The sequence below is a fragment of the Carcharhinus amblyrhynchos genome, chromosome 7 (assembly GCF_965287045.1).
Source record: "Carcharhinus amblyrhynchos chromosome 7, sCarAmb.v2.hapA, whole genome shotgun sequence".
Taxonomy (NCBI): Eukaryota; Metazoa; Chordata; class Chondrichthyes; order Carcharhiniformes; family Carcharhinidae; genus Carcharhinus; species Carcharhinus amblyrhynchos.
In genome coordinates, this window is record NC_137330.1 from 18,395,681 (window position 1) to 18,418,107 (window position 22,427).

Consider the following 22,427-nt stretch of genomic DNA (forward strand, 5'->3'; position numbering starts at 1 on the left):
TTAAAAAAGTGTGTTTAAGGTGATCCATGCTCAAGTTGTAAAAGTCATACCATCTGGAATGCCAAATCATGATATTAAATAGTATTTTAACAGCTACCTTTCCATATTGTAGGAAATATTTAATAACTGCTGTGGACTCCTGCTGTATGCATTGTATGACTGCACGATAGTGATTCCATGATTTGACTGTAAACAGTTGATAAAATTATTTGCAACGGAGATAAATTGTTTCACAGTCATCTCAAAACACAAATTAATTTAGCTCAAAATGTCACATCAGGAATGGAAAGGTGATGTATTAAACCCCACACGTTGGGTTTTGTGCTGTTGAAAGGCGGGGGATGGGGGAGGAGTGAGAGTCAGGTGGAGTAAAAGGGAAGGTCAGTGATAGATTACAGGATGGATGTGGATATTAAATTATGAAGATGTCAGGGAACATGAGACAAAAGGATTGGGAATGATAGTATTAAAGGAACAAAATATAGGTCCAGAGTATATGTTAATAGGAAAATAAAGGTCAGCTCTGTTTGAAATCAAAGCATGAGAACACGATACAGACTGGCACAAGACAAAATGGAGGCGAGTACTTGGTCTGAAGTTGTTGAACTCAATTCTGAGTCCAGAAGGCTGTAAAGAATTCTGACCTGAACCATCCGTGGAGGTCATATCTCACAAACTTGAACAAGTTTTTTGAGGAAGTGACAAAGATGACTGATGAGGATAAGGAAGTGGATGTTGTCTACATGAACTTCAGTAAGGCCTTGTTATCGGACAACAAATGTTATGAAATTGGGCGCACAATATGGAAGCAGGCTAAACTTACACTCAGAGCCTCTCCACTAAAAATTACAAAGTAACAGACACAGATTAGCAGGCAAGAGCATGCTTTTAGAATGCAAATGAGGGCTAGCACACAAGGGAAGCTGGACAGGACGGCACCTACAGGAACTAAATTAAAAAACACATCCCCATCCCACTAAATCAGCACTTCTAAAAGCAATCAAACAACCTATGGAGACATCTAAAGATTAGCATAGCTAAGGAAGCATCCCTGGCCCCTCAAATTTCCAGAATAATCACACACCCATTGTTCAAACCCCAGAGAATCTAGACCAGTAATAACCAAGCAGACAAAAGCGATGAACACACACTTAAAACAATCATCCCAACACTTGAAAACAGCGAGACAGGATGACTAAAGTTGAATACTGTAAATAAAGGATTAGCATTTGAATCGCATACTACACCGAAGTTCAGGTATAACTGTAACCCGTTGCGGGGGAGACTTTAGAGTGCTTTCGGGACAGTCCGATTGTATGTCCTGACTGCACCTCCGTCAACGTAAAAGAAAACAAAGCTGTGCCGTTATTGAACGTTATGGGTTGTTTCGCCCACTCACGCTAACAGCCTTTAGCAAGGCACCTCATGGCAGACTGATGCAGGAGGTGAAGTCACATGGGACCAGAGGTGAGCTGGCAAGGTGGATATAAAATTGGCTCGGTCAAAGAAGACAGGATAGCAGTGGAAGGGTGTGTTTCTGAATGGAGGGCTGTGACAAGTGGTGTTCCTCAGGGATCAGTACTGGGACCTTTGCTGTTTGTAATATATATAAATGATTTGGAGGAAAATGTAACTGGATTGATTAGTAAGTTTTCGGACGACACATAGGATTTGCAGATAGCGATGAGGACTATCAGAGGATACAGCAGGATATAGATCAGTTAGAGACTTGGCAGGAGAGATGGCAGATGGAGTTTAATCTGGACAAATGTGAGGTAATGCATTTTGGAAGGTCTAATACAGATAAGAAATATACAGTAAATGGCCTTAAGAAAATTGATAGGCAAAGGGATCTGGATATAAAGGTACACAGGTCACTAAAAGTAGCAATGTAGGTGGAGAAGGTAGTCAAGAAGGCATATGGCATGCTTGCCTTCATTGGCTGAGGTATTGTGTTTAAAAATTGGTAAGTCATGTTGCAGCTTTATAGAACCTTAGTTAGGCCGCACTTGGAATTTCGTGTTCAATTCTGGTCACATAATACCAGAGCGAAGTGAAGGCTTTGGTGAGGGTACAGAAAAGATTTACCAGGATGTTGCCTGGTATGGAGGGCACCAGCTATGAGGAGAGATTGGAGAAACTTGGTTTGTTCTCACTAGTGTGGTGGAAGTTGAGGGGAGACCTGGTAGAAGTCTACAAGTTATGAGAAGCATGGACAGAGTGGATAGTCAGAAGCATTTTCCCAGGGTGGAAGAGTCAATTACTAGGGGGCACAGGTTTAAAGGAGATGTGCGAGGCAGATTTTTTACACAGAGAGTAGTGGGTGCCTGGAACTCATTGCCGGGGGGAGTAGTGGAAGCGGATACGGTAGTGACTTTTAAGGGACATCTTGAACAAGTACATGAATACGATGGGAATAGAGGGATGTGGTCCCCGGAAGGGTAGGGGATTTTAATTAAGTTGGGCAGCATGGTTGGTGCAGACGTAGAGGGCCGATGGGCCTGTTCCTGTGCTGTAATTTTCTTTGTTCTTTGTTCTATTCCTTCATGATCACTGGGCCAGGACCCTATCTGTTGTCAAATACCATCGTAGTGTTGCACCTGACACAGAAGGCTGTTGGCTTGAGGCCCATCCCAGAGATTCCAACACAACATCTAGGCTGATGCTTATGTGCAGTACTGACGGAGTGCTGCATTATCAGAGATGCCATTTATGGGATGAGTTATTCAACTGAGGTTATTCATCACTCAGGTGGATGGAAACAACAATTAAACAATTACTTGATTAAAAAGTAGAGGAACTCTCCTTGGTGACCTTGCCAATATTTATCCCTCACACAAAAATAAATTTTTGGTTGCTTGTTCCTCAGTATTGATCCAAAGTGTCAGTCTGGAGTATATTCTAAAATCTCAAACCCTTGACCCCTTGTTTCTGAGGACAAGATTTTTCCATGGATTTTCGGACTCTGCTATCAGTGGATCCCAATGCTGGCCACCATTGTCCCATTAGGAACAGGATTGTAGATGCTGCTGACCCAATCAGAGAAGTGGCAACCCCGTTGCCAAGATTGAAAGGGGACCTCAAAGTGGAGGCATTTTTAAACAGATCAGTGCCACATGCGCAGGGCCCCAGGGCCCTTTGTGGTAGTGGGGGGCATGGGCTGTCATCTTCATTGCCCATAGCTCCCTCTTTGGAGCATGGATCCCACAGCTGTAATAGGCCCCCACTGCTAAACTCATACAGCTTCACGGTATGAAGCTGATGGCCTCCCAAAGAGACAGGGTCCACTTTACTGAGACCAAAATGCAGACAGGCCTGAAAAACACCCCTCATAGGTTTTTTTTTTCATTATTTAAATTGGCTTCCCACCTCTATTTGGTGTGCAACTGATTCTCATTGGTACCACCACTGGGAAAATTTCCTAGCCATGAGACTGCAACAGGGAACCATCCCAGTTGGGCTCCCCAATATTTTCCTGGCCTTCCACCTCCTGGCCAACCATCCCAGGACAGGAAAATGCTACTCCATTAGACTGGAATGCAAATGACTGAAGTCACAAAACAGCACCCATGGCCTGGGCAGGAAAATGGACCAAACAGAGGTCTGAAATCGTGAGGGGTTTATCTGTTTCAGGGGAATTCCATTAGTCTCATGATGGGGTTACTGTGGCAGGTTGATAGAATTCCAGCAAAATTTCAGGGCAAAGATGAGGCAGTGAATCAGTCCCATAAAAAATAAATCTTGTGTCAAGCTTTCATCATTTCCCAACTTCCATCTGCCAGTGTTTGTATGTTCTCCCTCCACTGTGGGTGAAGGTATGTCAGGCAAAACTGCACCTTAAGTTACAAACTCAATGGTTCAATGTTATTATTTCTTTTTACATGTCTGATTTGGAAAGGGCTTGGAGATCAGATTTTTATTGAAGCTGTTAGCCAGATCTGTGGGTTGATGTATTGCCAAATATTTGAATTATTACATGAAATTTATCGCATAATGCTGGTGTTTAATGCCCTAGTAAGAAGTCTCACAACACCAGGTTAAAGTCCAACAGGTTTATTTGATAGTAAATGCCACAAGCTTTCAGAACGCTGTTCCTTTGTCAGGTGAGTGGAGAGTTCATGTTCAATGCCCTGCCAGCCACCTTCCACCTTACTTTCCTAACCTTACTCCTTTCTTCCTCTTCGCTTTAAATGCAGCATTTCACCCTTTCCTCATGGTAACGATTGCCATATTCCCATCGTTTTCAGAGTATTTGTTCAATTATGGGATTTTTTTTGTCCTCAGTGAAGAATGTACTAATTGGTGAGATAATAAATAAACTGCAATATTGAATTTAGTTTTGCAACCACTCTCTTTGCCAATCAGTCCAACTTCTACCACTGGTGCAATATGTGTTTAATGATCATTTTAAATTCTCTGACAATTAAACCCTTCAATCAACCAATTAATTAATCAGCATTGTTCTGAACATTGCTGGGCTGGGAAAACATTAAATCAATTTGGACTTCCTGCATGAAATTAAGTTGAAAGCATGCCTGATTTCCACAACCCGAGAGAGAATTTGAGTTAATTATGAAACTGGTGTTTTCAGGCAATGTCTTTTGCTTTTAAAGTGATGAGTAAATAAGGAGAAACTTTCCACTTGCGGAAGAATCAATAGCCAGAAAACACAGATTGAGGATAATTGATAAGTGAACCAAAGGGGGAGAAGAGGAGAAATATCCCTGTTTCGTGATCCCTATCTCATTGCCATAATTATGAATCCATTATGTCATATGATGGACCAAATGGCCTCCTTTTAGGTTGTAAGATTCTGCAATTTTCTGAGAATAAGATTAAAGGAAAACGATGCAACATTTAATTTTCTAATGTCTACCTTATCAGACCTGTACCCTTCAACAAGAAATAGGCTTGTATTTATGCAATCCCATTCATTATCTCCAGATAATATTTTACAGCCAATTGAATAATGGCCAAGCAATCTGTTTTATGGTTGGCTGAGACTGAACCAATCTTCTTCAAAATAGTGCATTGGAATCTTTTATAGCCATCTGAGAGAACAGTTCCACATCATATGGAAAGACAGCGTGAGGAACTTTTCAGCCCCTCGCTCCGGTGGGATTTTCCGATCCCATCAACAGCGACCCCAGTGGTGGAATTCCCACAAATTGCCCTTGACTGCATAATCAGTGATGCTCTGGAAAAAATGTCATGGAGGGCATCTCTGACCATGCAGCACTCCCTTTGTACTGCACCTACGTTTTCATGCTCAAATCACTGGAATGGAACTTGAAACTACAGATTCCTGCATGGGTAACACTACTACCACTGAGTCGTGACTGATAAGCTATTATCATCCAAACTTTGATTGCCCACCTCTTGTACTGCACAAAGTGCTCATCACCTCTGCCTCATTCATTCCTTATCCCAATAAATCGGTTTTAAAATGTTTGGCTTCATCTACAAATCCTTCCATAACCTCAACCCAACACTACCTCTACTGACTTATCCAAACCTCGCATTAACTCTCAATTTTTCTTTTTAATTGTCACCTTCATAATTCGCTCCTTAATTAGTTCATCCCTTCGCTCTGTTTGTAGTGGGAGAGCTTCCAGCCTTGTTATCCTACATCTCCAAATAGCACCGTCAACCCTTCCTTTCCAAATGCTCTGGCTTCCCTTCCTCCCACCTTTAAAGAGTTGCTTAAACTGCTAAGTATTTGCATTCTCTTTTTAAGTCTCTTGCAATGGTTTGGAATGGAGTTTCATCTCCCAGTGGAGTGGCAAATGAGGCTTCAAAGCATTGAACTTGCCTTGTCGAGCCCCACTTTTTGCTTTGAACCATTTCATGGGTTGGGAAGACCTCAGGTGCAGATGTGCCTTCTCTAAGGTCAGCATCCCCATTGTGAGGTCCACAGGAAAGCTGCGAGAGATTTGAGAGACCTTGAAATGATATTGGGAGATATCTGCCATGCTTCGGTCCTTTTAACTGTTCTGCCTCCATACCCACCCTCCTCATGCACTCCATCACAACCTGCAAAATGTACTGTGATCATGATTCCTATGTGAAAAGACAAACGTCCCGAGAAAGAAACTTAAGTTTTGGATGTGCATTTTGGAAAGTGAATAAACAACTGAGCCTATACGAAAATCCAGCTGCTGGCATCTGTCCCTTTTTTCCATTGTGAAGCAAATTGTTAGATTCTCCTACATTACAGATACTTCAAATTGGGAGCATAGATTTTCTAACAGTGGAAATCTGAGAGTTATGGAATTCAGAAACATTCCTATTGTCTTCTGTATAGTTATTGCCCACCAAAATAAACCCCTGTTAGTATATCTGCCTTGTTGGTTGGCAGCTCCTTGCAGCTACCATATTTGGCGATAAGATAAAGAACAAAGAACAAAGAAGAATACAGCACAGCAACAGGCCCTTTGGCCTCTAAGCCTGCACCGATCATGTGTTCCTAACTAGACCATCTGTTTGTATTTCTCTATTCTCAGTCTGTTCATGTGGCTATCTAGATAAGTCTTAATGATCCTCGCATGTCTGCCTCAACCACCTTGTTTGGTACTGCATTCCAGGCCCCCACCACCCTCTGTGTAAAAAAACGTCCCCTGCACATCTGTATTGAACATTGCCCCCTTACCTTGAACTTGTGACCCCTTGTGTTTGTCATTTCTGACCTGGGAAAATGCTTCCAACAGTTCACTCTATCTATGCCCTTCATAATTTTATAAACTTCTATTAGGTCGCCCCTCAACCTCCGTCTTTCCAGGGAAAATTTGAAGTATTTTTCTGTCATCTGCTGCTAGTCAGGAGAGCAGCTCTCGAATCACAATCCTTTTGAAAACACAACATTTGTGAGTGCCAAAATGTTCTTAATTGGGAAGTCTCTAAGGGAGGAAAAGCAGAAGGTAATCCTGGGCCTGTGGGGCTTAGACATACCACCTGATTCATAGTCAGACTTCTCCAGAGGCTCCAGATGCAAAAACATTTGAACAGATAGTTGCATTCGTCAAAGATAACTATCATCCAAAACCATTGGTGCCAATGCAATAATATAAATTTAATTCTGCAATGAGAAACCAAGAGCAATGTGAATTCAACTCGACACTCAACGATATGTTAAAAGATAAGTTCATTTGTGGTATGAATAACTTCACCATATAAACAAAACTAGAGACAGAAATGATCTTGACAAGATCATTAGATGTTGCTCAGGCTTTAGAAAGTGCGAAAAAGTGCATTAGAGTTACAAAATGGGCAGCCAGATGATGCCAACCAACTTTGGTGGGAAACATTGGGGAGTCATGACGCTGGGTTGAGAGTGCTGAAAATCATGAGCCAAAGAGCATTGGACAAGATAGGGCATAGAGATACAGAAAGTCAGATGTGCAGACCAATAACTTAGAAGAATGCTACTGCTGAGAGAGAGAGAGAGAGGGGAGATGTAAATTTAAACATGTAACGTGTTTTATCTGTAATAGAGGGGGGCCGATAAGAATAAAATGTAGATCCAAACAAAGCCTACCAAGAGCCAACAGAACAAAGCTACAACTCTGGTGCATAATTTAGAAAATGACTCAGAAAAGTCATTCTGAGTTGACAGACAATACTGTTAAAGTGAGCAAGTCAATTTTTACATTTGATTTTGGCTATGGTGAACGTAAGGAATTTCACACCAGGTATGATTCAAGTGAATCGCATCCTGGTTTTTTTTTTGCATGAATAGCCATAATTCCAAAAGATGTAGTTAGGTGCATTGGCCATGTGAATTTCTCCCTCAGTGTACCCAAACAGGTGCCAGAGTGTGGCAACTAGGGGATTTTCTCAGTAACTTTATTGCAATGTTAATATAAATCTACTTGTGACACTAATAAATAAAATTAAACTTAAGATTGCAACTTACAACTTGCCCAAAAGACCTGCGTGATTCTTTCTCCTTTTCTTGCTCATTCGGCACTTTGAATTTCTTTCGTAAAATTCCACCCTGAGAGTTTGTTTGGAAAGATCATGCCTGTGATCTGCACTAGAGCACCTTCGTAAACTGAAAGCCTCCCAGCTGTTTTTCAGGACGAAACTACCTTGCCTGATGAAGCAGCTGATGGGCTATTCGGCCCACTAAGCTTGCACCGACAACAATCTCACCCAGGTCCTATCCCCTTAATTCCATGTATTTACCCTGCTAATTCCCCTGACTCTAAGGGTCACTCTGACTTGGCCAATCAACCTAATCAGCATATCTTTGGAATGTGGGATGAAACCAGAGCACCTGGAGGAAACTCACGCAGACGCGAAGGGAATGTGCAAACTCCACACAGTCACCCAAGGCCAGAATTGAGGCTGTGAAACAGCAGTGCTAACCACTGTGCCACCATGCTGCCTGAAGTTAATAAACAATTGATAATTACATTTAATAATTTCTTTGATACTACAAAATCAAAAATGTTCATTTTAACTGCTTTCATCCTTCTCTGTCTCTTGCCCTCTCGCTCTGTGAATTTATCATGGCCATCTTTCTTTCTCTCTCTTTATTTCTCTTGCTGTCCTTCAATTGATAGTCTCATTCCCTGATTTCCTCTTCCTTACCTTTATTTTCATCTGAAATCTCATTGGTTAAGGGGATAAACTGTTGGCCCCATTATTCATTAAGATTTCAGATTCTCCTTTGCCCTGGATGCACTGTTATCTCCTTCCACTTTTCCAAGTTACAATAACAAAATGTTTTCTATCTGAAGCAGGCAGGAACAGGACACGTCACGATATACTCTACCCCTGAAAAATCTAAGTTAAATTTAGATGATCACAGAATGGGAGGGAAAGAATACTAACTTGACAAGCCTTAACTAATATTGCTGATGAAAGTTTTAAATTACTACTGATGATAACAGCAGTCAATAAAATGGTGTAGAGCAGTCAAAATGGGTGGAATCTTCTGCCTTCATCATGGCGAGCTTGGAGACTGGAAGAATTTGTAAATAGGTAGGATGGTAATACAATGAAATCTTCCCGGCATACTGCACATTAGTGTCCGATTAATGACTACTTAAGCACCTCATTCTGCCACTACGGGTCTTAATCTAGCTGCCTGTTGTCACACACTGTGCGTGGCAGCTAAAACTGCGTAGCCAGCCTGTCACCTTTAGTATGGGGTTTGGGTGTGCGATTCATTCTTGGGGCTTGATTTGAGAGACTGGACATCTGGACTGAGGAATCCATCCCCCCACCCCACCCTTGCTGTCGACTCCCCTGCACCCTTCTCACCACCATCCCACACGACCCCCATGCCACCCCACCCCCTCCACATTGCTTATTTTTGATCTAGTTTGCTCCACAATCCTCAGACCTCAGTCACTGTTGTTCCAGCAGCAGCCACCACCTCCCAAATGGCACTACTGAGCTGCTGACCACTGATTGCTTGCCAGCTCTTGTTTGACGAGACACTTGTCTCTGGGGTCTTCATTCCAGTGGAACGTCCAGTGGAGTGACATCGCCATTGCTGAATTGGCTTGTGGCTCATTGGGCCTTGCTAAAAAGTGGAAAGGTGGGTCTCTCATCAAATCTCCAGCTGGCAGGTGAGACTCCGATGCCTCAATAAGATTCCACTCAGTTCTTTCTCTTTACATGTTCTCTCAATGCTCTTAACAAGTGCTTACATTTTAAGATTGGGGAAACCGGGATCAAGATATTGAATTTGATAATCAGCCACAATCAAAATGAATGGCAGAGCAGGCTCAAGGGGCTGAATGGCCAACTCCTGCTTCTACTTTCTATGTTTCTAAGATCCTGACGTCTTTTCCATCTTATTCGTGACTAATTTTTGTCTTTCAGTGACACAGAGAGCTGGTTCTGTGAATGTCCCAGACTATACAGTGGAAAACTCTGCCAATTTTCTGGATGTGAGGGGAACCCATGTGGTCATGGTGCTACCTGCATGTTAAAAGCCAGTGGAGATCCTGTCTGCCTTTGTCCCTATGGAAGAACTGGCATTCTCTGTGATGACGGTAATAAATGAACTGGCTATTTGGTAAACTTCTTTTACCACTGGAGTGGCTGAAACAACAGTGTTGGAGGGGATGTGTGGGAGGGGATGTGGAGGTGGGGGTGAAATTACTTATGCTCATTTTAAGAACATAAGAACATAAGAAATAGGAACAGGAGTCGGCCATCCAGCCCTTCGAGCCCGCCCCGCCATTCAATAAGATCATGGCTGATCTGTCGTGTCTCAGTTCCACATTCCCGCCCTCTCCCCATAGCCCTTAATCCCCTTGCTTATCAAAAACCCATCAACCCGCGTCTTAAAAATATTTAGCGAGGTAGCCTCCACCACCTCAACGGGCAGAGAATTCCAGAGATTCACCACGCTTTGAGTGAAGAAGTTCCTCCTCAACTCCGTTCTAAACCGCCCCCACTTTATCTTGAGGCTGTGCCCCCTAGTCCTACTGTCCTTTCTGAGCGGGAAAAGCCTCTCCACCTCTATCCTATCCATCCCATTCATCATCTTATACATCTCAATGAATCTCCCCTCATTCTTCTAAACTCTAACGAGTACAAGCCTAGTTTATTCAGCCTCTCCTCATAGCTCAACCCCCTCAACTCCGGTATCAGCCTAGTAAACCTCCTCTGCACTCCCTCCAAGGCCAAAATATCCTTGCGTAAGTGCGGCGACCAAAACTGCACACAGTACTCCAGCTGCGGCCTCACCAATGCCCTATACAGCCGCAGTAAAACCTCCCTACTTTTATATTCAATCCCCCTCGCTATGAAGGCCAGCATCCCATTCGCCATCCTGACCACCTGCTGCACCTGCAGGCTGGGTTTTTGCGACTCATGCACAAGGACCCCACGCTAACACCCTACCCCCAACTCCATGCCCCCTTACCTTCTGCAATAACCCCTTGTGAGGTACCTTGTCAAACGCCTTCTGAAAATCAAGAAAGACCACATCCACCGGCTCTCCTCTATCCACCGCCCTAGACACATCCTCATAGAACTCCAATAAATTTGTCAGACACGACTTCCCCTTAACGAAACCGTGCTGCGTCTGCTCTATCAAGCAATTCCCCTCAAGATGCCTCGCTATTTCCTCCTTGATGACGGATTCTAACATTTTACCTGCAACAGACATTAAACTAACCGGCCTATAATTCCCTGCCTTTTGCCTGGCACCCTTCTTAAACAACGGCGTAACATTAGCCGCTTTCCAATCTTCCGGCACTACCCCAGAATCCAGCAACATTTGAAAAATAACCACCAAGGCATCCACTATCACCTCCGCCATTTCTTTCAGAACCCTCGGATGCATTCCATCCGGTCCTGGGGACTTGTCCACAATCAGTCCCTCCAGTCTGTCGAGCACCGCCTCTCTAGTAACAATAACGTCATCGAGACCCTCCAGTCCTACCACCTTTCCATCGCTAACACCCGGCAAATTATTCACGTCCTCCTCCGTGAAGACCAAAACAAAAAAGTTACTCAAGACCTCAGCCATTTCCCCATCCCCTACCACTAGCTCCCCTTTCTCATCCTCTAAGGGTCCAATGTTCACCCTAGCCAGCTTCTTCCTTTTTATATATTTATAAAAACTCTTGCTATCCTTTTTTATATTAAGCGCTAGCCCAGCTTCATAGTTTCTCCTACCTTTCTTTATCAACTTCTTTGTCAATCTTTGTTGACATTTAAACCTCCCCCAATCCTCTTCTCGCCCACTACTCTTAGCTACTCTAAACGCCTCCGCTTTTAATTTAACACTTTCCTTCACCTCCTTCATTATCCACGGCTTATTACCTCTCCTCCTACGGTCCTTTTTAACCATCGGAATAAATTCCTGCTGAGCACCAAGAAAGATCTCCTTAAAGATCCTCCACTGCTCCTCAGCAGACCTACCTTCGAACGCGCTCCCCCAGTCAACATTCGCCAATTCTTCTCTCATCCTACCATACTCCCCTCTGTTCAAACAAAGGACGCGTGTCCGGGAACCCACTTTCTCCTCCTCCATCTGCACCAGAAACTCCACCATACAATGATCACTCTCCCCAAGAGGATCCTTCACCGCAAGGTCCCTAATTCTACCCGCCTCATTACATAACACCAGATCCAAGATAGCTCGCTCCCTCGTCGGCTCCAACACACACTGTTCGAGGAAACTATCCCGGCAGCATTCCAAGAACTCCTCGAGCCCACCGCGTCCTACATGGGTCGACCAATCAATATGTAGATTGAAATTTCCCATAATTACAGCCGTCCCATTCCTGCACGCCGCACTTATTTGCGCATTAACAGCCCGCCCCACCTCCAGATCATTATTCGGGGGCCTATAGACGACACCCACCAGCGTCTTCCTCCCTTTGCTGTTCCTAATCTCCACCCACAACGATTCCACGTTCTGCTCTTTGGTTCCTATATCATCCCTTGCTACCACCCTGATGCTATCCTTAATTTTGTAGCACTAATCAACCTGATTAAGATTTAAGCCTTATTGGGGCCTTGGTGAGGAGACAAAATTGACCTGAACAATCAGCCGTTGCTTTATGGATATTTCTGAGTATTATGTTTAGTGCCACAGACAGGATGGGGGTTAGATTTAAACAGCCCTGATTTCACCCCTCATGCCAACCATAAATAAGTTTATTCCTTAATTTTGATTTCCCTCTTTATAAGTGGTAGCATATTTTCCCCAACCTACAAGTTTTAAGTGATCCAATCCTCTTTATTAACCCCACAGCAAACTCAAGATTGGGTAAAATTAAAAGGTTAATTTAGTTACTCAGTCTCAAAATGTAGGGAGGGAGTACATAAGCCACGGTACAATAGTTTGTGTGAACAAGGAGAGATGATAAAATTATGAATATATAGGGAAAAATTCAATTGTCAGTGTTTCTAGATACCATCTTTAGCATTTAAAATGATTAAGTAAATAAAGAAAAAGATCTGTACAAGAGGATCAGTAAGTAGAGAACATTAGGTGAAGCTGATTTTCTAAAGAACTATGATGGTTTTGACACAGCAAATTGTTAAGATCTAGAATGTTATTCCTGAAAGGGTGATGGAAGCAGATTCAATCGTAATTTTCAGAAAAAAAACTCAGGCGATAAGGAAGCGAAGCAGAATGTTACCAACAGCATACATCACTCAAAGAGTGAGTACAACTATGATGGGCAAAATGGCCTCATTCTGAGCAATTCACTCCACTGCGTTGGCCAGGGAGATCTGAAATCCTAAAGCATTTTATACACATATCAAGAGCAAGAGGATAGCCAAGGAAGAGTTGATCCGCTCAAGGATAGTGGAGGGAATCAATGCATGGAACCAGAGAAAATGGGCGAGATACTAAATTAATACTTGGCTCAGTATTCACCAAAAAGAGAGACTTGATGGATGAGGAGTCTAGGGTAGGGTGTATAGATATTCCAGGTCATGTCGATATGAAGAAGGAGGAGGTATTGGGTGTCAAGTCCCCAGACCCTGATGGGATCTACCCTAGAATACTGAGGGAAGCAAGGATGACAGAAATCTTTGTATCCCCATTGGCTACAGGTGAAAGTCCAGAGGACTGGAGGATAGCCAAAGTTGTTTCATTGTTTAAGAAGGGCATTAGGGATAATCCAGGAGGTTGTAGGCCAGTGAGCCTTTCATCACTGGTAGGGAAGTTATTGAAAAAGATTCTTAGGGACAGGATTCATTCATATTTGGAAACAAATGGACTTATTAGTGATAGATAGCATAGTTTTGTGAAGGGGAGGTCATGCCTCACTAACTTGATTGCATTTTTCAAGGAAGTGACTGAGATGATAGATGAGGGAGAGGCAGTGAATGTTGCATAAATGGACTTAAGTAAAGTCTTTGACAAGATACCTCATGGTACACTGGTACAAAAGATGAAGTCACAAGGGATCAGAGAAGAGTGGAAAGATGGATACAGAACTGGGTTGGCCATAGAAGACAGAGGGCAGCAGGGAAGGGGTGCTTTTCTGAATGGAAAGCTGTGACTTCGGTGTTTCACAGGGATCAATCCTGGGACCTTTGTTGTTTATAGTATATACAAATGAATTGGAGGAACATGTATCTGGTCTGATTAGAAAGTTCACAGCTGACACAAAAATTGGTGGAGTTGGGGACAGTGAAGTGGATTGTCAGTGGATACAGCAAGATAATACCTGTCAGGCAGGGGGGAAGTGGTCGAGTGAGGGAACCGTGGTGTGCTAAAGAAGTTGAATCTCTGGTGAAGAGGAAGAAGGAGGCTTATGTAAAAATGAGACATGAAGGCTCAGTTAGGGCACTGGAGAGTTACAAATTAGCCAGGAAGGAGCTAAAGAGAGTGTTAAGAAGAGCTAGAAGAGGACATGAGAAGACTTTGGCGGATAGGATCAAGGAGAACCCTAAAGCTTTCGATAGGTATAGAACATAGAACATTACAGCGCAGAACAGGCCCTTCGGCCCACGATGTTGCGCCGACCAATTAAAAAGCAATGACCTTCTAACCTAAACCAATCCCTTTCCATCCATAAACCTATCCACGGATCTCTTAAACGCCCCCAAACTAGGCGCATTTACAACTGCAGCAGGCAGGGCATTCCAATCCCTCACCACCCTCTGGGTAAAGAACCTACCTCTGACATCCGTCCTATAACTACCACCCCTTAATTTAAAGCTATGCCCCCTCGTGCTAGCTTTCTCCATCCGAGGAAAAAGGCCATCACTGTCCACCCTATCTAAACCTCTAATCATCTTATATGTTTCAATAAGGTCCCCTCTTAGCTGCCTTCTTTCTAACGAAAACAACCTCAAATCCCTCAGTCTCTCCTCATAGGACCTCCCCTCCATACCAGGCAACATCCTGGTAAACCTCCTCTGCACCCTCTCCAAAGCCTCCACATCCTTCCGATAATGTGGGGATCAGAACTGCACACAATACTCCAAGTGCGGACGCACCAGAGTTTTGTACAGTTGCAACATGATGCTGCAGTTCCTAAATTCAATCCCCCTACCAATAAACGCCAAGACACCGTATGCCTTCCTAACAACCTTATCTACTTGATTCCCAACTTTCAGGGATCTATGTACACATACACCTAGATCCCTCTGTTCATCCACACTATTCAGAGTCCAACCATTAGCCCTATACTCTACACATCTGTTATTCCTGCCAAAGTAAATTACCTCACATTTTTCCGCATTAAACTCCATCCGCCACCTCTCGGCCCAGCTCTGCAACTTGTCCAAGTCCCTCTGTAAACTATGACACCCTTCCTCCCTATCTACCACACCTCCGACTTTGGTGTCATCAGCAAATTTACTAATCCACCCAACTATACCCTCATCCAGATCATTTATAAAAATTACAAACAGCAGTGGCCCCAAAACAGATCCCTGAGGCACACCACTCGTAACTGAACTCCATGATGAATACTTACCATCAACCACCACCCTCTGTCTCCTATCTGCTAGCCAATTCCTGACCCAATTACCAAAATCACCCTCAATCCCATACATCTGCATTTTCTGCAGAAGCCTTCCATGGTGAACCTTATCAAACGCATTACTAAAATCCATATATACCACGTCAACTGCCTTACCCCCATCCACCTCTTTGGTCACTCTCTCAAAAAACTCAATAAGGTTAGTAAGGCACGACCTACCCGCTACAAAACCATGCTGACTATCTCCAATCAATTCATTACTCTCTAAATAACTATAAACCCTATCCCTAATAATTTTTTCTAAAACCTTGCCCACAACAGAAGTAAGACTCACCGGTCTATAATTCCCGGGGAAGTCCCTGTTCCCCTTCTTAAACAATGGGACAACATTCGCTATCCTCCAATCTTCTGGCACTATACCTGTGACCAACGACGACCTGAAGATCAGAGCCAGAGGCTCTGCAATCGCCTCTCTTGCCTCCCAGAGAATCCTAGGGTAAATCCCACCCAGCCCAGGGGACTTATCTATTTTCAAACCCTCAAGAATATCTAGCACATCCTCCTTATCAACTGCAATACTGTCCAGTTTACAACCCTGTAACCCAGTGTTCTCCACAGCTACATTTATGTCCCCCTGCGTGAATACCGAAGAGAAATATTGGTTCAATGCCTCTCCAATCTCTTCCGGATCCACACATAACTTCCCACTGCTGTCTCTAACTGGCCCTAATCTTGCCCTAACCAATCTTCTGTTCTTAACATATCTATAGAACGCCTTAGGATTCTCCTTAATCCTATCAGCCAAAGTCTTCTCATGTCCTCTTTTAGCCCTCACTCTTTAACTCCCTCCTAGCCAATCTAAAGCTTTCTAGTGCACTACCTGAGCCCTCAAGTCTCATCCTGACATAAGCCTCCTTTTTCCTTTTAACCAGCGAATCAACGTTTTTAGTGCACCACGGTTCCCTAGCTCGACCATTTCCTCCTTGCCTGACAGGGACATACATATCAAGGACTCGCAGTAGCTGCTCCTTGTAAAAACTCCACATTTCGGACGTTCCCAGTCTCTGTAGCCTCCTAGTCCAACCTATACTTCCTAATTCTCTCCTAATAGCCTCATAATTACCCTTCCCCCAGCTAAAACTACTGACCCGAGGTTCATGCCTATCCCTTTCCATCGCTCAGGTGAACGTAACCGAATTGTGGTCACTATCACCAAAAAGCACACCAACTTCCAAGTCTAGCACCTGGTCTGGCTCATTTCCCAGCACCAAATCCAATCTAGCCTCACCTCTAGTTGGCCTATCTACATACTGAGTCAAAAAACCTTCCTGCACGCTTTGTGCAAAAACTGACCCCTCTAACGAGCTAGAGCTATAGCTATTCCAATCAATGTTAGTAAAGTTAAAGTCCCCCATAACAATTACCCTATTACTTTCACTCCTATCCGCACTTGGAGTATTGTGTGCAGTTCTGGTCCCCACATTATAGGAAGGATGTGGAGGCTTTGGAGAGGGTGCAGAGGAGGTTTACCAGGATGTTGCCTGGTATGGAGGGGAGGTCCTATGAGGAGAGACTGAGGGATTTGAGGTTGTTTTCATTAGAAAGAAGGCTGCTGCGAGGGGACCTTATTGAAACATATAAGACGATCAGAGGTTTGGATAGGGTGGACAGTGATAGCCTTTTTCCTCGGACGGAGAAAGCTAGCACGAGGGGGCATAGCTTTAAATTAAGGGGTGGTAGTTATAGGACGGATATCAGGGGTAGGTTCTTTACCCAGAGGGTGGTGAGGGATTGGAATGCCCTGCCTGCTGCAGTTGTGGATGCGCCTAGTTTGGGGGCGTTTAAGAGATCTGTGGATAGGTTTATGGATGGAAAGGGATTGGTTTAGGTTAGAGGGTCATTGTTTTTTAACTGGTCGGCGCAACATCGTGGGCCGAAGGGCCTGTTCTGTGCTGTAATGTTCTATGTTCTGTATCCAGGATTGTCTCCGCAATCCTTTCCTCAACCTCTCTAGAACTTTTAGGAGGCCTATAAAAGACTCCCAACAGGGTGACCTCTCCTCTCCTATTTCTAATCTCAGCCCATACTACCTCAACAGACAAGTCCTCATCAAACTTCCTCTCTGACACTGTGATACAATCCTTGACTAATAATGCTACCCCTCCCCCCCTTCTACCTCCTTCTCTACTCCGACTGAAGCATTTGAACCCCGGGACCTGCAACATCCATTCCTGACCCTGCTCTATCCATGTCTCTGAAATGGCCACAACATCAAAGTCCCAGGTACTGATCCATGCTGCAAGTTCATCCACTTTATTGCGAATACTCCTCACATTAAAGTATATGCATTTCAAACCCTGCTCCGCCCCACCCCCACAATGCCGTGCATTGCAGTCCCCATCTATGCCCCCCTCACTTTCATCCCTGCTACTCAGGATCCCACCCCCCCCCCCGAATCAGTTTAAACCCCCCTGCATAGCCTTTGCAAATTTACCCCCCAGGATATTGGTTCCCCTCTGATTCAGGTGTAGACCATCACTCTTATAGAGGTCCCACCTTCCCCAGAATGAGCCCCAATTGCTCAAGAACCTGAACCCCTCCCTCCTGCACCATCCCCTCAGCCACGAGTTCAAACTTTCCCTCTCTCTGTTTCGCTCTAAACTATCCCGTGGCACAGGCAAGAGTCCCAAAATAACTACTCTGTCTGACTTGGCCTTAAGTTTCCACCCCAACTCCATAAATTTCTGCTTAATATCCCCTTCCCTTATCCTCCCTATGTCATGCGTCCCCACATGAACTATAACTTGGGGTTAATCTCCCTCTCCCTTAAGAGTCCTGAACACCCTCTCTGAAACGTCCCGGACCCCAGCCCCTGGGAGGCAACACACCAGCCCTGAGTCCCTACCATTACTTCCGACTCTCCTATCTGTCCCCCTAACTGTGGAGTCCCCAGTCACCAGGCCCAATCTTTTACATCCCCTAACCACCTGAGCCTTCACAACAGGCTCACCCCCAGAGACCTGCTCCCTTTGGCTATGTCCAGTTGATTCCTCCTCAACTGTAGCCTCCAGGACAGAAAACCTATTTTGGAGGGGAACAGCCCTAGGGGATTGTCCCCCCAATTTCTTCTTTCCCCTCTTCCTAGCAGTTACCCAAGACTCATTTTTAGGAGTGACTATCTCCTTGTAACTCCTATCGATGTCCGCCTCCGCCTCCCGAATTATCCGGAGTTCCTCCAATTCCAACTCCAGCTCCTTAACACGCTCCTCCAGAAGCTGCAATCATACACACTTCCAGCAGGTATAATCAGCAGAAACACTACTGGTGTCCCTCACCACATACATACCGCAGGAGGTGCAGCTTACTGCCTGAACTGCCATCCCTGAAACAATTTCCAGCAGAAAAAAAAACCTTCCCACACACTTATAATTAGGTTAGAGGAGGTGGGAGGGTGGGATTCTCTACCAGTGTAGAGGATTGGGTATCCTCTCTGTGCCAATTTATAGGAAATAGTCTGACAACACCAGGTTTTAGTCCAACCTATTTATTTGATAATATACTCACAAGCTTTCGAGGGGACTGCCTCTTCGTCATTCACCTGACGAAGAGGCAGTCCCCTCGAAAGCTTGTGAGTATATTATCAAATAAATAGGTTGGACTAAAACCTGGTGTTGTCAGACTATTTGCTGTGTTTACGCCAGTCCAACGCCGGCATACCCACATCATGACTACTACCAATTTATAGGGTCAGAGACCCGAAAAAAAAAACTACAAATACCGGTAAGCGTCCTAGTGACGACTTCCGGTTTCTAACTAATTCAAAAAAAAGAAAAAAAAACCACCGCTACTTGCAGCTTTAACTGGAAATAAAAAGTTAAAAATTTAGACAAGAAAATTTACCTCACTCGCAACCTCCACACACGCCCAAAAATCGCTGCCTCTCGGTGCTGCTCCACAGGTATGTCAAGAATAAAAGATTGGTTAGGCCAAGATTAGGGCCAGTCAGAGACAGCAGTGGGAAGTTGTGCGTGGAGCCTGAAGAGATAGGGGAGGCACGAAATGAATATTTTTTGTCAGTATTCACTGAAAAAGTCAATGTAGTCGAGGAGAATACTAAAATACAGGCTTTTAGACTAGACGGGATTGAGGTACATAAGGAGGAGGTGTTAGCAATTTCTGAGAGTATGAAAATAGATCAGTCCCCTGGGCCGGATGGGATTTACCCTAGGATTCCCTGGGAGGCTAGGGAGGAGATGGCAGAGCCTTTGGCTTTGATCTTCATGTCGTCATTGGCTACAGGTATAGTGCTGGAAGACTGGAGGATAGCAAATGTTGTCCCCTTGTTCAAGAAGGGGAGTAGAGACCATCCTGGGAATTATAGACCAGTGAGCCTCACTTCTGTTGTCGGCAAAGTTTTGGAAAGAATTATAAGGGACAGGATTTATAATCATCTAGAGAGAAATAAATTGATTAGGGATAGTCAACATGGTTTTGTGAAGGGTAGGTCGTGCCTTACAAACCTTATCGAGTTTTTTGAAAAGGTGACCAAAGAGGTGAATAAGAGTAAGGCAGTTGACATGGTGTATATGGATTTTAGCAAAGCATTTGATAAGTTTCCCCATGGTAGGCTACTGCAGAAAATGCAGATGCATGGGATTGAGGGTGATTTAGCAGTTTGGATCAGGAATTGGCTAGCTGATAGAAGACAGAGGGTGGTGGTTGATGGGAAATATTCAACCTGGAGTTCAGTTACAAGTGGTGTACCTCAGGAATCTGTTTTGGGGCCACTGCTGTTTGTCATTTTTATAAATGACCTAGGTGAGGGGTTAGTAAATTTGCTGACGACACCAAATTCAGAGGAGTTGTAGACAGTGAGGATGGATGCTACAGTTTGCAGAGGGACATAGATAAGCTGCAGAGCTGGGCTGAGAGTTGGCAAATGGAGTTTAATGTGGAAAAGTGTGAGATGATTCACTTTGGTAAGAGTAACAGGAATACAGAATATAGGGCCAATGGAAGGACTCTTGGTAGAGTCGACGAGCAGAGACATCTCGGTGTACATGCGGCATGGTAGCACAGTGGTTAGCACTGCTGCTTCACAGCTCCAGGGTCCTGGGTTCGATGCTCGGGTCACTGTGTGGAGTTTGCACATTCTCCTCGTGTCTGTGTGGGTTTCCTCCAGGTGCTCCGGTTTCCTCCCACAGTCCAAAGATGTGTGGGTCAGGTTGATAAGCTGTGCTAAGAAATTGCCCCTTAGTGTCCAGGGTAGCGGAGGTTAGAGGGATTAGTGGGTATAATATGTAGGGATATGGGGTTAGGGCCTGGGTGGGATTGTGTTCAGTGCAGACTCGATGGGCCAAAGGGCCTCTTTCTGCACTGTAGGATTCTATGATCGATGATCTATGTGCATAGAACCCTGAAAGTTGGCACCCAGGTTGATAAGGTTGTTAAGAAGGCGTATCGTGTGTTAGCTTTTATTGGGAGAGGGATTGAATTTCAGAGCTGTGAGGTCATGTTACAACTGTACAAAACTCTGGTGCGGCCGCACTTGGAGTATTGCGTACAGTTCTGGTCGCCGCATTATAAGAAGGATGTGGAGGCATTGGAAAGGGTGCAGAGGAGGTTTACTAGGATGTTGCCTGGTATGGTGGGAAGGTCTTATGAGGAAAGGCTGAGGGACTTGAGGTTATTTTCGTTAGAAAGAAGAAGGTTGAGAGGTGACCTAATTGAGGCATACAAGATAATCAGAGGGTTAGATAAGGTGGATAGTGAGAGCCTTTTTCCTGGGATGGTGACGGCTAACATGAGGGGACATAGCTTTAAATTAAGGGGTGGTAATTATAGGACGGATGTCAGAGGTAGGTTCTTTACTCAGAGGGTAGTAAGGGTGTGGAATGCCTTGCCTGCAGCAGTTGTGGACTCGCCAACTTTAAGGGCGTTCAAATGGTCAGTGGATAGGCATATGGATAATATTGGAATAGTTTAGGTTAGAGGGTCATTGGATTGGTTCCACTGGTCGGCACAACTTCGAGGGCTGAAGGGCCTGTACTGCGCTGTAATGTTCTATTTTCTACAGAGACCTGGTTGGAGACTTGGGCAGAAAAATGGCAGATGGTGTTTAATCCGGATAAGTGTGAGATAATGCGTTTGAGAAGGTCCAATGTATGTAGTAATTATGCAGTAAATGGTCGAACTCTTAGCAGTACTGTCAGGCAGAGAGATATGGGCATATATGTCCACCGATCACTGAAAGTGGCAACACAGGTGGATAAAGTAGTTAGGAAGGCAAACGGCATGCTTGCCTTCATCGGTTGGGGTATTGAGTATAAAAATTGGCAGGTCATGCTGCAGCTGTACAGAATCTTAGTTAGGCCTCATTTAGAATAATGTGTACAATTCTGGTCACCACACTTCCAGGAGGGTGTGGATGCTTTGGAGAGGGTTTGTTCTCACTGGAACGACGGAGATTGAGGGGTGACCTAATAGAGGTTTACAAGATTGAGTGGCCTGGAGAGACTGCATTGTCAAAAACACTCTTTCCTCGGGTAGAAAAGTCAGATACTAGGGGACTTAGGTTTAAGGTGCATGGGGAAAGTTTAGAGGAGATATGCAAGGCAAGTTTTTTACACAGAAGGTGGTGAATGTTTGGAATGTCTTGCCCAGGGAGGTGGTGGGAGCAGGTATGATTGTAGCAACTAGACGAATACATGAATAGGATGGGAATGGAAGAAAACGGACTCCGTAAATCCATACGATTTTAATTTAGGCAGGCATCATGATCAGCTCAGGCTTGGGGGGGTGGGAGGCCCAGGGGGGGGAGGGGGCGCAGTTGCCGAAGGGCCCATCTCTGTGCTGTACTTTTCTTTTCTTTGTTCTTTGAGATGTTATTTTAGCATCTTTAACAGGGTGTAAAAAGTGTCATCTTATGAACTGAGTTACATGACATGCCTGGGTACCACATCTAATAAGCATTAATAAGAAATTACTCATTGCTAAAGATTAATG

At 44.3% G+C, this 22,427-nt stretch overlaps 1 protein-coding gene across 1 annotated transcript in view; it reads left to right on the forward strand.

Moving 5' to 3' along the window:
- Positions 1-9,912: 9,912 nt before the first annotated feature.
- The window catches only part of LOC145345355 (protein eyes shut homolog), a 92,192-nt gene continuing 79,677 nt past the window's right edge, over positions 9,913-22,427 (forward strand). Inside the window, exon 1 of the mRNA XM_080193171.1 lies at positions 9,913-10,007. Coding sequence (XP_080049297.1) covers positions 9,938-10,007 — 70 coding nt within the window. The 5' untranslated portion in view covers positions 9,913-9,937. The remainder of the gene's footprint in view (positions 10,008-22,427) is intronic.